The sequence below is a fragment of the Haemorhous mexicanus genome, chromosome 3 (assembly GCF_027477595.1).
Source record: "Haemorhous mexicanus isolate bHaeMex1 chromosome 3, bHaeMex1.pri, whole genome shotgun sequence".
Lineage (NCBI taxonomy): Eukaryota > Metazoa > Chordata > Aves > Passeriformes > Fringillidae > Haemorhous > Haemorhous mexicanus.
In genome coordinates, this window is record NC_082343.1 from 32,090,888 (window position 1) to 32,106,508 (window position 15,621).

General features: G+C 36.6%; 1 protein-coding gene across 4 annotated transcripts in view; it reads left to right on the top strand.

Moving 5' to 3' along the window:
• PDE10A (phosphodiesterase 10A) overlaps positions 1 to 15,621 on the top strand; it is a 167,787-nt gene that overhangs the window by 127,405 nt on the left and 24,761 nt on the right. The window contains exons 8-14 of one of the 4 annotated variants that reach the window (XM_059841257.1): positions 2,486 to 2,542; positions 4,368 to 4,426; positions 6,980 to 7,031; positions 10,604 to 10,746; positions 12,901 to 12,993; positions 13,554 to 13,740; positions 15,098 to 15,240. In XM_059841257.1, the coding sequence (XP_059697240.1) occupies positions 2,486 to 2,542; positions 4,368 to 4,426; positions 6,980 to 7,031; positions 10,604 to 10,746; positions 12,901 to 12,993; positions 13,554 to 13,740; positions 15,098 to 15,240 (734 nt within the window). The remainder of the gene's footprint in view (positions 1 to 2,485; positions 2,543 to 4,367; positions 4,427 to 6,979; positions 7,032 to 10,603; positions 10,747 to 12,900; positions 12,994 to 13,553; positions 13,741 to 15,097; positions 15,241 to 15,621) is intronic. The other 3 variants (XM_059841259.1, XM_059841258.1, XM_059841260.1) reach the window with 3 other exon arrangements.

Below are 15,621 nucleotides of genomic sequence, written 5' to 3' on the forward strand. Positions count from 1 at the left end.
CTTCTGTGGATAAACAGATTCAAAGTTTCCTTATTGATAATAAACTCAATACAGAGTTGTTAAAGAAGTTAACATAGGGCAGGTAAATGAAATATAAGTGTAAATAAAACATCAAAACCCAAAATCATTTTGTATAAAAAAAGACAAGGCTCAGTTATCCTGAGTCTCAATCTTAACTTTCCAGTACAGCTTTGCTTTACATTATGGAAAGATTTAAAAAATTATTAATATTTTAGTTTACTCTTTGGTGTGGCTTCTCAAGTAATGAGCCCTATCATAAAACAGGGTGTTGCAATGTTACAGCAACACTTTATCAAGTCTCAGTGCTGGGTTTCACAGGAGGAGAAAGAGATTTTTCTTTAAATCGAACGTGAAGCAAAAGAGGTTTCTGATCTTTGCATCCATGTTTTTACTGCCACATGCTCTCCAGCACCAAGATGTGTCTGTCTAGGTGATATTTCCAGTTCCAGGTATCCAGGCAGTCCCTCCAGAATTCCTTGCAACAGAAGGACAAGGGATGCTGTCTGCCCAGTCTTTGTGGTCTCCTGGTTGCTTTCTAGGTTGACAACCATGTGCTGGTTTTGGGTCAGGCTTTTCTTTAGCTTTTAGGAGCTGACAGCTTTTGTCTCTCTCTAGCCTGTCCCATCTCTGTGAGTTGCCAGGATCACTGTCCTTTGTCTCCTGATTTAGATGCCCTTAGAAACTGTGTACAGAAGTGCTGGTACCTGGATGACCTGCCAGTCTAGGTGATGCTCACAAAGTTCTCCTCTGCTTTTTTTAACTTCTTATGCTTCCCTGTCTAGAAATTCTCATTCATACCCATCTTCCCCTTTCCATGACTGTTCTGCATGCATTACTCTGTTCATATAAGTCCTGTGTAGCTGTGTTATCCATACAAGTCCATTTGTCAATCTGAAGTAAGGAGCTGTTAGCCAAATACCAATGGATTTGACAATGGAGCAGGTGTTGCAAAGGCTGTTGCTGTACTAAAGGTGTTCAAAGGGCATCTTTGCTCTCATATCAGGGTGAGGATCCCTGTTATGTCCCATTAAGATGTCTCTGATGTAAAGATGAATTTCTTCTCTGTGCCATCCCCCAGAGAAGGGAACCTGAACACACAGTTGAGACAAAATTGAGTGAGTTCTAGCCAGGTGTGTTGTCTCGACAGTGGTATGAGATCCACCATGGTGCAGTTCAGCTGTACTGAACAGGAATTATTTGTGTGGAAAGGACATGAGGTATTCAGGCAAGAGATACTAAAACTAGTCCTGCCAAAGAAGGAAAGCAGCAGAAGTATTTGCCAAGTGTATATTTTGTTTATCAGTAAGCTAAGTACTCTGTCATTCATCTGATGTTTACATGTGTATATTAGTTGGGTAGTTAATGCCACTTCAGCTTGTTGTCATACCTTGTTTTTTTTCACCAGTAGACAGAGGTCAGGGTAGGGAACTAGATTAGTGTGGTGGTGCCACTGTCCTTGTTCAGAGAACAAAGAACAGGCATTCATACAAAACCAGGCTTCATTAATTCTGCAGCCAACACAGAATGTGTTTAATTTTTTAAATTGTCATATTACATTAATCAATCTACAATTCAGATAAATCTCACGCATGCATTGTTTTATGAAAATATGAATGTTTTATGTTGTATGAAATAACTTCTGTAGCTAAAGTTTATGAATGTTCCACTTGGAAAAGACTGGCTGCTAAATGAAAGTATGTTATTAGTAAATTAAAAATATTTTAAGGTCACTTTCTGAATTTTCCAAAGCATTCTTTTCATTTTCAGATTTCAGAAAGCCTTTGGATGGTATTTGCAATTTTTATGACATGTGCAAAGTGTTCTGTTTAAAAATATATAATAAATAATACCTTGAGGGGGGCACGCAAAAGCTGACCTCTTGTGCTTCTGTTCCCTGTGTTCCTATAAAGCTCCTGTGCTTCAAGGACAGGAGATTATGCATGGTAGCACACCATAGTTAGCTGCAGTTTACATGACATTTGTTTGAAATGTTGCCTGGAAACTGTCATACTTCAAACACTTGAGCTGAGGGATCAGGTCTGGTTCTTCTGCCACCAAAACAATCATGAGAGAAGCAGTGCCTGTTTACAGCTGGAAGTAGCTATTGCTGAAGAGATACAGCCCCAGAAAGCTGTTAAGGCATATTTTTTTTCTATGGCAGATGCCTTTCAACAATGTAATTTTTAAAGCCCTCGGCTTATGAGATGTTTGTTTTCATCTTGTGTTTTTGAGCTGATGGGTGCCCAATTCTGCTTCTGAAAACCATTGGTAAGCTCTAAAATTGAAACACTTGCAAGTACATTGAGACTTTTGCAAAATAACTGTCTTCCCTTAAATTGTTACTGCCTGACTGTCTAAAACAGCTCAGTCAATTTACTTAGTAGGTAGATAGAGAAAAGAGGCTTGTCACTGATGTGCAGTTTTCAAGGTTTCTTCAGAAAGAGTTTCTTCTTTTTTGTTGCAGGTTGCAACAGCAAATCTTGCATGGGCTTCTGTAGCAATACATCAAGTACAAGTAAGTGTGAGTGGTTTTTCATTTTTTTTTATTGTGTATCTTGTCTTCCAGAATGTATTTAGTCGGAGCATGGACTGTGATCAGATTTAACTGGAGGTTATTGCTTAAGCATTGATTAGAGCCCCTTCCGTGAACCTGGAAAAATATGCTAACATTTTTGGTGTTTTTTGAACTAGTTTTCCTCACTTGCAATCATGGACCAAATAACAAAAAAATATTTGTACTAAAGGAAAGAAATTTGAACAAAGTAGAGAAATAATGATTAAAGCAGATTTATCATAACAACTTTGCAGGATTGCATTATTTTCTTTTTCTTGTAGAAAGGCAACTGCTAGGCTAACTGGTTGCTTTCCTCCTGCTTTGGTATTCGGTTTGAAATTATGAAGTGTTGCTAGCAAAGCCTATTTTAAGCCATCCCCAGTAGCTGCTTCATGGTCCTGTAACTACTGCCACTAAGGATGCTTCATGCTGTCCCTAGCTGGGTGCCTAATGGAGCTTCAGTGTCAAGCTGCTCTAGCAAACCCCAGCAGCTTTGCTAATAGGTTTTGTTACTTCAGCCAGCAGAGGATGGTAACACTGAAACTAAACATATTCTGTTAACTCAGAGAAGATGCTAAAATAGATTCTTCTGTCAACTCCCAGGAGGAAATTCATGACGTTCTTTTTTTCAAGGTGTCTTTCACACACTTGTCAGAAGACATGCAGAAAGCTTCCTGCTTTTCTCTTGTATCTTTTTTCTCTTTAATCTTTTCTGCTTCTGTGCTGGAAGTCACTGACTTTGGGGTGGTCATTCCCATCTAGGCAGAATTAGCTGGCACAGACTATTGTACACTAGTAGAATTGCAATTGCATGCAGTTGCATCTTCACCTATGTAAGAATTACTCTCTCCTTGATTGAGAAGTCTTTCACATCTAACAAAAGACAACAGGGAAAGTTAAGTTCAAGCTTGTCCATTTTTATTTCTCTTTGTTCTTCTCAGCAGAAGGCTTGCTTTTCCCAAGTGTTTTAGCACGAGAAGAATGCAAGAGTGTTGATTTGGCATTTTGTATCTACATTGCACAGATGAAAGATATTACTAGTTTGAAGTGATACTTTCATGAGTGTAAAATGTACAAGCAGTAGAGGTTTGTTTTGCTTTTGGCCTCAGTGCTTGCTCTAGTAATATACAGATGTACAGTTGTGCTTCATATACTGAGTATGCAAATCTGTGAAGTAAAAATACAAGTTGAAAGCTTTGCTTAATCTAACATTTTGCTTCTAAAAAGAAGTATGCATACTATTTTCTGTATTCATATTCATGCTAATTTCTCCCTAAGTTGAGCATATATCATCTGCTGCTTAGCTTAGTTAAACTTGTCTGATGTCAGACTACAGTTGTGTCTATATGCTACTTTGCAGCCTGGAAAAAAGTGGCAAAAATGTGGTAAGGGAGAAGGGAAACAAAATATTTGACATTCTCAGAAAATCTGAGGGTCTGGATAAGGAAATGTTCATTCCATAATCGCAGTCAGTGACAGCCTTTGAGACAGCATGAACAAGTGTAAAAACCAACAGCTTTAAGTGAGTCTTAGGAAAGATTTTACTTGTGTTTCGCAGTTTTAACTCAGCAGCTAGATAGCTAAGATTGAAACCCAGAGCACAAATTCAGCTTTAATTTTATACTGTGTTGTAGCAGGTATGTAATATATGTCTGTACACACACACACACACACACACACACACACACAAAAGTACTGGTGGTTTTTTTCATACAAATTAAAGGGATGGGACTTCAGTTTCCCTGTGGCATCAGTGTTCTGGAGCAAATGGTTCTATGATCTGTGCTTCCAGGTGTGCCGGGGCCTTGCCAAGCAGACTGAACTGAATGACTTCTTGCTTGATGTATCGAAGTAAGTGTGATTTGCAAGATAATCTCATGAGTTTTTGATGAGCTTTTCTAGCGTGGCTCTTCCAAATTACCTGTGTTCACTCAATAGCAGTAGTGGAAGCTACTCACTGTAGCTCACAAGCAGGTGCAAAAGCACACTTCAGAGCGTGAGCAAACTTCAGCACAGGGATGAGAAAAAGTGGTATGTGTGGCAATGGTGTATACCTTTCATAATTTTTTTGGTGTTGGTGGTGCAGATGAAAATGTCACATTCATTTATACCTTACAGAATTTGTTTATTCTTGTGATCTTTTACTGGGGTTTTTTCCCTCTTTTTTTTCTCCCCTCTTCTGTCAGAGTTAAATCTGGCTATCTTTCAAGAAGTGGAAAATAGGCTTGGTGTCTCATGGCAATTTTAGAAGGCTTGAGAGGACTTTACAGAAACTTTTTAGTGTGCTTCAGTCTCCCCTATTCTCCCAACAATTTTTTGAACATGAAAGCATGTATTCATAAATATCTTCACTTCAGAGTTAAATCCTTGAAGAACCAGGGATGCCACGTGGTTGCTCTTCCCGTACATTTTCTGAAGTATCTGTTTTAATTTTCAAAGACTTTTATTGCATGTAATATGTTTGCTTTTAATTTCTTGTCACTATAAGGCAAGATTAATTTGAAAGCACAGAAAGGAAAGAGTGTGAAAGCTTGAGCTTACACTTGCAAAATCAGTTTAGTGTCTTAGGTGATCTGCTCTTCCTTCATCTCTTTTTGTTTGTCACTGCTATAAGAATCTTCAAATAGCAAAGATAACCAATAAATTAAAAGATAAACCAGAGCTGTACTTTTGGTAAATCAGTCTGGAGTGCTTAACAGTGTTTTATGAAACCAGTTGGTAGAAAAATTTCAAAGTGCATCACAAAGTAGTGATGATACTGTGGAAAAATGAAACGTCTTGTATTTTTGCTGCAAACACTTCTGTGGGTCTTGATGAACAATTCTCAAACTGATGAGATTAGAGAATGTCCCAGATTCCTATGCCATTGCTCAGGAATGTAGGCAGCCAAGCTGACCCAGCTGGAAGGGAGAGTAATAAACTACAGGGAGGAGTCTGCCCCTTGTAAGGAGGGCAAGCTGGTTGTATCCAGATGTTTTTCCGAACTTTTTCCTCAGGATGACCTTTTTGTTCTAATTTCAACATAATTCAGAGCATGTCTCCCAAAGGGCACTCTTACCAAGTCTTGCACCATTATATTCCTTTCCAGAGTGCTTTCATGTTGCTAACACCCATACTGAACTAATTTACCAAAAAACTATATTAATCTATCCAGATTTATGGACTGGTAATTTTTTCTTCAACTGGCAGAGTACTGAGATTGTTTTAAAGAATTTTGAAATTGTTTAAAGTTTTTAAGATAATAAGTACTGCAAATGGTTATTATGCCTTTCTGTAAAAGAATAATTCTTATAAAGCATTATCATTTGCTAGAGCTTTTTAGTTTCAATGAAGAAAGTTTGTATTTTAAGGCACAAAACTGGATATAATTTAATAATATCTTTATGAACTTCACATAGGCACAGACTTGTATCAGCAAGAAAATAATTAGTCTCCTCTCGGAAGTGGTCTGTATCTTTTCTAACATGGAAGGAGAATTTCCTTGTCAGTGAGGAAATTGTTAGTGTGCAATGTCACTGGGACATGTTCTGTGACATTTCAGAAAGGGCAGAGTATTCAGTGCTCCACCTCCTCATGCCCCGGACGATGTCAGACCAGTGTATTTTGTATCTCCTTTCCACTAGACCCAAACAGAACTGAGCTGTGTGTATATTCAAGGCCACAGGACAATGCCTTTTGTCTGCTGGGAACATTGTAATCCGAGGGTTATTAATACTCGGCATGTGGAAGGTTTAGACTTCTTTTACTAATAAGTTTGACCTTTATCTTTCAATGTTCTTGACTGTCCTTGAACAGTTACCACTTTGCTGTGAAACTGAGATTTTTTTTCAAATTCTTTTTTATTTTCTAAGTTACAAGATCATTCCCTTTCTTCAACTTCAACTGGTGTTCACAGAGAAAACTCATTAAGAGTTTCTTAAATAGTTGCCTTTTAACTAGTGTTAAGGATTAGATAATATGACATGGTTTTAGCCATTTTTTGACATTTTAAAAGAATTTGTTGTTGTTTTTATTTTCTACTGCTTTTCTTTTTCTACTTATAAAATTTTCGGTGTGTTAGAGGTGCCAAAGCATTTTGATGCATTCTTGGTATTGCTCAGCAGGAGCCTATTCAGTTCACAGCAGGCAATATTTGGTAGTCTTTTCCATTTTCTACAGAGAAAATTCTATGTATAATAAAGAATATTCTCAATTCTGTAGAATAATGGCTCAAGGGAACAGAGCTTAGGCCATTTCTTAATTCCCTTGTGCTGTAGCAAGCCAGTCAGTGATTTTCAAGGTGCAGTGGTTTGTCCTCACCTTTTCTGGCTCCATGTTAAGCTGTAGTGAAACAAGAGCCTCTGACACTAATTTTAGAAGTGTTTGACTAAATTCCAATGTTTACTGACTTCTCTTTCTCTGCAGAACATATTTTGATAATATAGTTGCAATAGATTCTCTACTTGAACATATAATGGTAAGTTGTCTTTTTCACCTCTAAGTTTATTAGTTGTAGGTATTAAAGCCCTTCATTCTCCTTCCATTGAAGACATTATGTTTTTGAGATATATGAGCTGTTTGTCATGAATACATGATACAAACAGTATAAACATGTCTATGCAGAAGAGGTGGTGAAGGATGGCTTGATTTGTCATTTTTGCAACAACTTCTGTTCACAGCTTTCACAAGGAATGAAACAGGACTGTGTCTGAACTAAATAGTTACTATTGTGTTCTGAGAAAGTTTGAAAACTGTAACAGAAAGGCTTCTAGTTTTCTTTTTATTTCAGCATGTTATATTGATTCCTTCTTCTAAATTCCATTTGCTACATGCTACAAAACACTGCTAAAGAAGCTACTGCCTGTAGCAGGGCGTAGAGTTTAAAAATTACTCCTGGGTTTTTTTTTCCAGTTGTTGAATGTGTAAGACCTTGGAAAACTACACCCATAACTACAGTGACAGTCAGTCAATGTTTTATAGAAACCACTAAAGCCAAGTGGTTAGTTCTTCCCATTGAAATAACTATTTAATGACTTAAAGCACTGTTCAGAAGTAGTTTATGAGTTTCTAAATCAATTTTGAGTTCAGAATTATTTCCTGAATAGTGTTAACAAATGTGGGTGAACTGGCTGTTTATAACATCTTGACTGTTATGTGAATGATGCTTTTTAGCTTTATGCACATTCATTGCATTCTGCAGTTCTTTTTCCTAAGTGTAAACCTGAATCAGGTCTGTGATTACCATTGTTTAAAATTTGCACGTTCAAAAACTTACTTTTCAACAGTGCTCTGATGCATGCCCCAGTATTCAAAGTGATATTCTTAGCTAGATTATTCAAAGACAGTGATGTTAGAACACAACCAACAATAAAGTGGTTTTATTTAGAAACGTGAATTAGTAATGGAAAATATTCTGCCGTGTTTGTGTTATTCTAGTTAGTACACAGTCAAGAATTCTGCACATAGGACACATTTCTCAACATTGACTTTTCCAATTTAAATGAACCTTTTAAAAATAGCTTAGCATTTAAAAGAACTGGTACAACATAACATATGGCAATGAGAACAAATATTGATATTCTTCACTCTTCTTCCCTGTGAATAGAGATCTGGTGAAAAACACAATTGGCAGTAAAATGTGCTTACTCTTTCATCATCTTTTCCAACACTTGGCTGCATCATGATTCTGTGTTTTAACCTGCATGATGTTTCAGACTCAGCTTCCTTTAAAGCTGTATCTGTTGTCTCTTTCTTGAGCCAATTAGCTGAATTATGAGTTTGTACATTTATTGCCACTTTATGGGAGCATGCTTTTAGCGTGCTTTTATGCTTCATGCTTTTATTCTGTATCTCACTGTGAGAAAATACCAGAACTCAGTTTCTTCTGAGAAACTGGAAATTTCTTCTCACTACTTTGCCCTTCGGTGATTGCACCTGTGGTTTGATTTATTCCTGCAATACTAAAGAAAAATTTTGTGTGTTTCTTTCAATTATTTTCATTTTTTTTATTTTCATCAAAATCTCTGAGCAAAGCTAGTGACATAAAGGTGTTTTTGAATGTGAATGCAAGGAAGGGAGGTAAAATTTCAAGTTGCCTTAGAAATTTTCTTGCCCTTCTACTTGAGTAGTTACAAGCAGCTTATGCGAAGGGTGGTCCCTGGCTTCCCTACTGACAGTGCAGAACATACTTTTTCTACTGATATTCTCTTTCAACCACTGCTCAGGATTTGAGCAAGGGATTTCTAGAAGTAAAACTCTCTCATCCCATTAACTATTTCTCAATTAGTACTGTTTAAGTAATCATTTTTGAAAAGCATGAGTCATGACCAAGGTAAGATCTTGAGTCATATGCATTAAACCACAAAAGATTAATTGTATAAAATCAACACTGTGCTGTAGATTTTACAAAGAAATCTGATACAGTATCTGAATAGAAGCATTTGCTGGACCCCTTGTCCTTTTCACAGTTTCTGTTCACTCTCTTTTGAGCAAAACAATAAGCAATCCAAGTGGTTAAGGTCTTTATATTTCTTAATGCTCTAAGGAGGAAAAAATGCACGAATCTTACCTCTAAGATTGCAGTCTCCCTGACTTTTCTGTTCTGATGGAGTAAATGGAGTAGACAACAACAGAATCTTCCTGAACACAGATTCAGTCTGTATGGGAGGGCCCTCCAAGTTCTGGACTTGGGCTAGATGGTATCTGTGCAGCTCCCCTCCAATGGCATAGAATTAGAGTCTCCCAGTTAATGATTTTTCATCTCATACGGGTTTTTTTCCTGCTGAATATTTGTCCATCTGCATTAGTGTGAAATGAAATACTTAATTGTTTTGTTTCTATTTTTGGAAGACAAGAGAGAAGGGGTGGGGAAGATCATTCGTATGGAAGTCTAATGAATCCTTAAAACATACCAACTGCATGCATTGCACGCCACAATTTTGTTAGCCTCTTTCTGTAGCTGAATGACTAGGTAGGTATTATATAAAAAGTGGAGAGATCCACCTCAGATCCTACTCCACCATGCAGTTACTGTACTTTTTGAGCAAATAAGAAACACAGGAGACCTATCTGAATTGGATAGAGACAGTTCTTGTGCCTATGTATTGGCATCTTAACACACTGATCCTTGTTTGATTTTTGTCTCACTTTTCCCTCTTTTTCTCAGAAAGACTATTGTATGTCTGGGAAATACTTCAGTGAAGAGTTGCTGTGTTCCCAAGACAAGATTCTGTTCTGACAATCAGTGCTTCTGGGAGTTATTTTTGCTGAGATAAAACTAGTTGGTTCAAAGATAGAGACCATGAAAATCTGTTGCTGTACTGTGGTACTTCCTTGGCTGTGGTTGGTACCTTTGGGCTTTGGTTAGTTCATGCACAATTTCTAAGTCTCAGCTCTTGTGCAAGTACTGGCCCTGACATCAGGAGGCTACAGCCATTTCCTGTCCCTCTGCATAGGACAATCCGTAATGATACCTCTAATGACAAAATCACAGGGTCACAAAATATTTCTGACTTGGAAGGGATGCCCAAGGATCAGTTGGTCACTGTTTTTTACAGGCAGACTTACTTTTTTTAGAAGCAAACTCTACACTCTCTGTTATGTCTGTCTTTTGCTGGATATTCAATACCAATATATTTACATTGACAATGAAGGCAAAAACCCAAAATTGTTGTTAGGTCTTGTTCTAGCTTATCTACTTAAAATCAGGTTAAGGTGAATAGTATCTGAACATAGAGGGAAGAAAGGTACTATTTTGGAAAGCCTTGAAAAACAATTAAACAGGAAAGCCTATTTTTGTGGGGGAAACATTCAAGTCTCTGAAGATATTCCTGCATTTCTCGAGGAAAACACTCAAATTTACAGAGAAAATATTGAACTCAAGATTTTACTTTTGAATTGTATTCTAAAAGATTGCTCCTTCAAACAGATTTCCATACTGGACAGCTTCTCAAAACTTTTATCATACAGGGATGTATATTTTTATCAGATAATTGACTGGAGATAATCCAACTCATGACCGTTAACTCTAGTTTTGTTTTCTGTCTGTAGATATATGCAAAAAACCTGGTGAATGCAGATAGGTGTGCACTCTTCCAGGTTGACCACAAAAATAAGGAGCTGTATTCAGATCTTTTTGATATTGGAGAAGAAAATGATGGAAAACCTGTCTTCAAGAAGACCAAAGAAATAAGGTAAGAACAGCTAGCAGAAGAGTGCAGTTTCATTATAACTATGGAAGTGCAGGCATTTTATTACCCAGTTTCTGTGCCTATCTGCAGGTACCCTGACAATACTTGTCATACTGTGATATCATTCCCACCAGGACCCGCCTCCAGAAGGTAGTACTTCTGGGAATGACATTGCAGTGCCATCGAAACAGCGTCTCTGAAGCTATAACGTCACTCCTGGAAATGCCGTCTTCCGGAGGCGGTCCTTTTGGAAATCATGTTGGGAAAAAAACAGAGGTGTTCTGAGGTAGGTAAAGGTGCAGGTAATAGTGCACCTAATCCATAGTCTGCCAGTTTGGGACTTTTTTTCCCAAGAGGGTTCCCAAGAGGAATTAAAATTTGTGCGATTCCAGAACATCCAAAGCAAGGAAATCACAATTTGTATTTCTTATGGATGGATTAGGCAAATGTGGAATTGAGTATGGATTGGTCATTCACTTTGAAGATTTCAACCTCAGTAATTTGATTTTACTTTCCTCGTGTGAATTTAGATTGTCAAACTTTCAATTAATTGTGTTACTGAACAATGCTTAAAGTGGTGAATTTGAAAATGTATATTGTCTGGTAATGAGTAGAAAAGATTCTCTGACTAAAAGTTACATATATTTCTGCTTCGTGTCACAGCTACCTAATTTTTTACACTTATGCACTTTCTAAATGAAAGAGGCTAAACAGCAAAGTAAATATAGTGGTTTTCACTTTTCAAATATTATGAATCCCTAATAGATCCACACTAAGATTTTCAAAGACATACAGGTTTCAGGATTTCAGCTTCTTGAAAGTAAAGAATTTTGTGACTATTTATCCTGTACTAAGATTTTCCTAAAATATTCAGCGTTGATTATTATCAGAAGTTTTTTCATTTCCTCCTTGCACTTTTAAAGTTCTGGGCCAATATGAGATGTGATTCATGTCTTCACTAAGACTCCTTTAGACAAATTTACTCCCACTTACCATTGTGTGAGTGAGAATGGAATGAATAAAAATTGGTGCAATTTGCGTACTGACAAGCAAGGAGGTGGTGTAAATTAACGAAGATGGCCTGCTTTAACATGCACTTTCATACTCCTTCGTGATAATTGTTTCTCTTGCTTATATCTTTCTGTCTTCTCTGTATGTTATGGAAATGTTGATTCTAAGTGCAAGGGTGTGAGCCATTTCACAAGTACTGTATACTGGAAGTGAAGTGCAACTTAAATATCTGTAAGAAAGTGACACTGCATGAGTCATCAGGAAGGAGTCTTAAGCTGATGTGATGTACCTATCATAAGAAGCAAGAGAAAAATCTAACTTAAAGTCAGGTCTGCAGGGTGAAATCCTGACAGCTTTATCGCTAACTTCAATACCAGGCACCAGGGTACTATCAGGGTACATTTAGACTTCAAAGCGTTCCACATATGATTCTCTTTACGTGTTTTTCTCCATAAATTATCATTTACTTTTATGTCATAACTGCTTAATGTCGAAATATTGAAAACTATTTACTCACAAGACAGACCTACAGATTTTTGTGATACACCTTAGGATTGTATTTGTTGTGTTTAACTTCCTTGTGGTGATTAGGGGACCAGTAGCATTGTTTGATTGTCATGAAAGAGGCTAGTCATTCCCGTGGAAAATCCATATCCTGTTCAGCTATGAAATTTCCACTGGTCCTTTTCCAAAAGTTTGTTACCAAATCCACACACATATGCCACCCAAAGAAACAAGTTCCATGTTGCCTTTGTTGTGTCTAAAGAAGCAATGGATATGTAAAAGTCATAATAAAATCAATATCTTTTAAATGTAAACACAAGTCTGAGTTCTGTACAAATGTTATGTTTGTTAGGGATAACCCCATGGGTTATAGAAGATTTTGATTTTTTTGTCACTGAAATGGTAATGTTGTGTCATGTTTTGTATTAAACTATATAGCTATATAAAATGTTTTCAGAAAGTATCTGTTAGGATGTGCTTTTTGTTTTATTATGTGCTACTAGCTGTTGTAAGATTTTTCTCCTCAAAGCAAGAAAATGGCGCTGGTTGGGAGCACCCATTACTTGGGAACGCCCAAGACAGACTCCACTAGAAAAATGTGTTTTCTATATTTTGGCTAATACACATTTTTATTTTCTCCAGATTTTCTATAGAAAAAGGAATAGCTGGTCAAGTGGCAAGAACAGGAGAAGTCCTTAACATCCCTGATGCCTATGCAGACCCACGCTTTAACAGGTAGGATGCTCTTCATTGGAGGGGAAGATGGCTCATCAAACCTTTTACATAAAATTACTTACATTTCATATTGAGATTCATTCATGGAGCTATAGTCCTCTGATGAGGAGGTAATTATAGATGTTTATTAAATGCTTTAGCCGTCAGAGATACTTTTAAGATACAAATAAAAGTATTTTTATCAAATATTAGTATAATGGAGAAAAATTTAGTTATACTGTTGCCAAGTTTCATTATCAGTCTCCCTGCAATCTCATTTGTTTCATGGGAGAAAAACAGTTCACTAACAAATAGCATGCCTAAGGATGCCCAAATGTTCTTTAACTCTTTGTTTGAGGCAGTATTAATTCTTTGTCTTGCAAATGAAGAATAAAGGATTAAAAAGTTCTTTATTAGTATGGCACAGTAGATAAAAATATTTGAGGGTTTTGAGGGTGAAATTCTTGCAGGTACTAATTAGGTCTACTTTAAAATGATTAAGTATATTGTACATCAATACATTTCTGAGAATCAAGGAATAGATACCCATTGATATTAACTCTTTTCTCTTTCTCCTTTAGAGAAGTAGACCTCTACACAGGCTACACAACCAGAAATATCCTGTGCATGCCTATTGTGAGCCGAGGAAGTGTAATAGGTGTTGTGCAGATGGTGAACAAAATAAGTGGAAGTGCCTTCTCTAAAACTGATGAGAACAACTTTAAAATGTTTGCAGTCTTTTGTGCTTTAGCCTTACACTGTGCTAATGTAAGTTTTATTTACAGTTTTGTAAGTTATAATGAGAATACTTAAGTATTTTGATGTTACAGCTTATTAAAATGATTTGTAAGTCTATTTTATTGAATTAATGCTGTATTCCTTGGTGAGTAATTCTATTTTAAGAGGATGATAGGGATTTCATTTGAAACAGCCATACTGTGGATATATTAATTTCGTGTAGCTAAACTGAGAGCAAGCTCTGAAATGTGTATGATATCTGCCTTCCCTTTTCCACTAAAAAATATGATTCTTATTTACTTTTATAAATTCAGATTACGTTTTATAAATTTAATTGAGAAATGGAAATATGCTATATATTCTCTCAATTCCATATTCTTAATACTCAAAGATCAATTTCTACACTTATATGCTGTGGTGTATACTTATAATTATCCATGCTTTTAGATAAGAGTCGGTAGCTATTTTTGTCCTAAAACCCTTTATCATCTCATAATTTATTATGCTTGTAGGAAACATAATCAATATAATGATCATTACTGTACAAGTATAAAAATTTAGTAAAATAATAAATTCAGTAAAAATGCAGTGCAGAAGAACTGAGTTATATTCGTGGGAGATAAGATAAACTGCAATGCCAGTTAAGCCTGGTGATTTACATTAATTAATTTTACCAATAGCATCCCAGTGGTACACTGGGACAGCAAATTTTATTACTTTGAGGTGCCTCAAGTTGTTTCACTTGGATCAAGGCAGGTAGAGTGGCATGTATATAAATTACACCTGGGACTATGCACACTCAGGTGTGTGAGTTCACTACTTTTAGATGGTGAATGTTGCCATTCAGGGTGTACAACTCCAGAGGATTTTTTAACTAGTACATTATGTCCTCATTTGTTTGCAAACCATGCCGTGTCTGAACCTCTCAGTAATTATCTGTACTTATTTTTCATACTGAGTAGTAATGTGGTTATGATAAACATCCCACATACTTTTTACTGTGCCTAGAAAGCAGTAATTTGTACCAATTAATAGAATTCATACAGTGGCAGAAAATATGAATTGTGTCCTGTTATAGGTTTTCTGTCAGAATTTTGCAAGGGATTTAGCTCTGTTTTTGACTCCTGACCTTGGGTTGTTTTTCTTGGGAGAGCTCACATGCAATTAAAAGTCAGCTAAGCCTTAGATGTTTGCCTGAGTAGATGAAGAGGTTTCCCAGCATTACTGAATTCAGGGTAATCTGTCGCTTTTCTAATGCGTGAAGTTGCCCATCCAAAAGCACTATCATTTCTGCAGATGTGTATTGTAATAATCACTGTTTGAATACAGGAAGTAATTTTTTTTCTCTATCAGAATTCCACATTCATGGATGCCTTTACTTTTTCAGATGTACCACAGAATTCGTCATTCAGAGTGTATTTACCGTGTAACGATGGAGAAGCTGTCCTACCATAGTGTTTGTACAGCAGAAGAGTGGCAAAACCTCATGCACTGTACACTGCCTCCACATATTTATAAAGAAATTGAGCTGTAAGTATTTTTCTAATGTAGCAGCAGGTGTAGATAGCCTGTTAATTGTTTTTTCTTATTCGTAGTGGAGTTTTTGTAGGGAGCACTTTCATTATTGAACTTCAGCAATATCGTGGTGGTTTTATCTCTGGCTTTCTTATACTTAGCTGTACTTAATGAGCCATGAACAAAATTTATCCATCAAAGATATAAAATTATATGTACTCAGAATTTTTCCACAGGCGTGGGTAGATGCAGTAGTTGCTTTAAGCATTAGTTTTTACCTAGGATTTGTAGAGATGAGCTTTCATTCTTATAGTCCCAAATCACTGCCAGCTCAGAGCCAGAGAGAAAGCTGAGCTTGGAACATCAGTACTTAACACCCAATGCATGATCTCATCC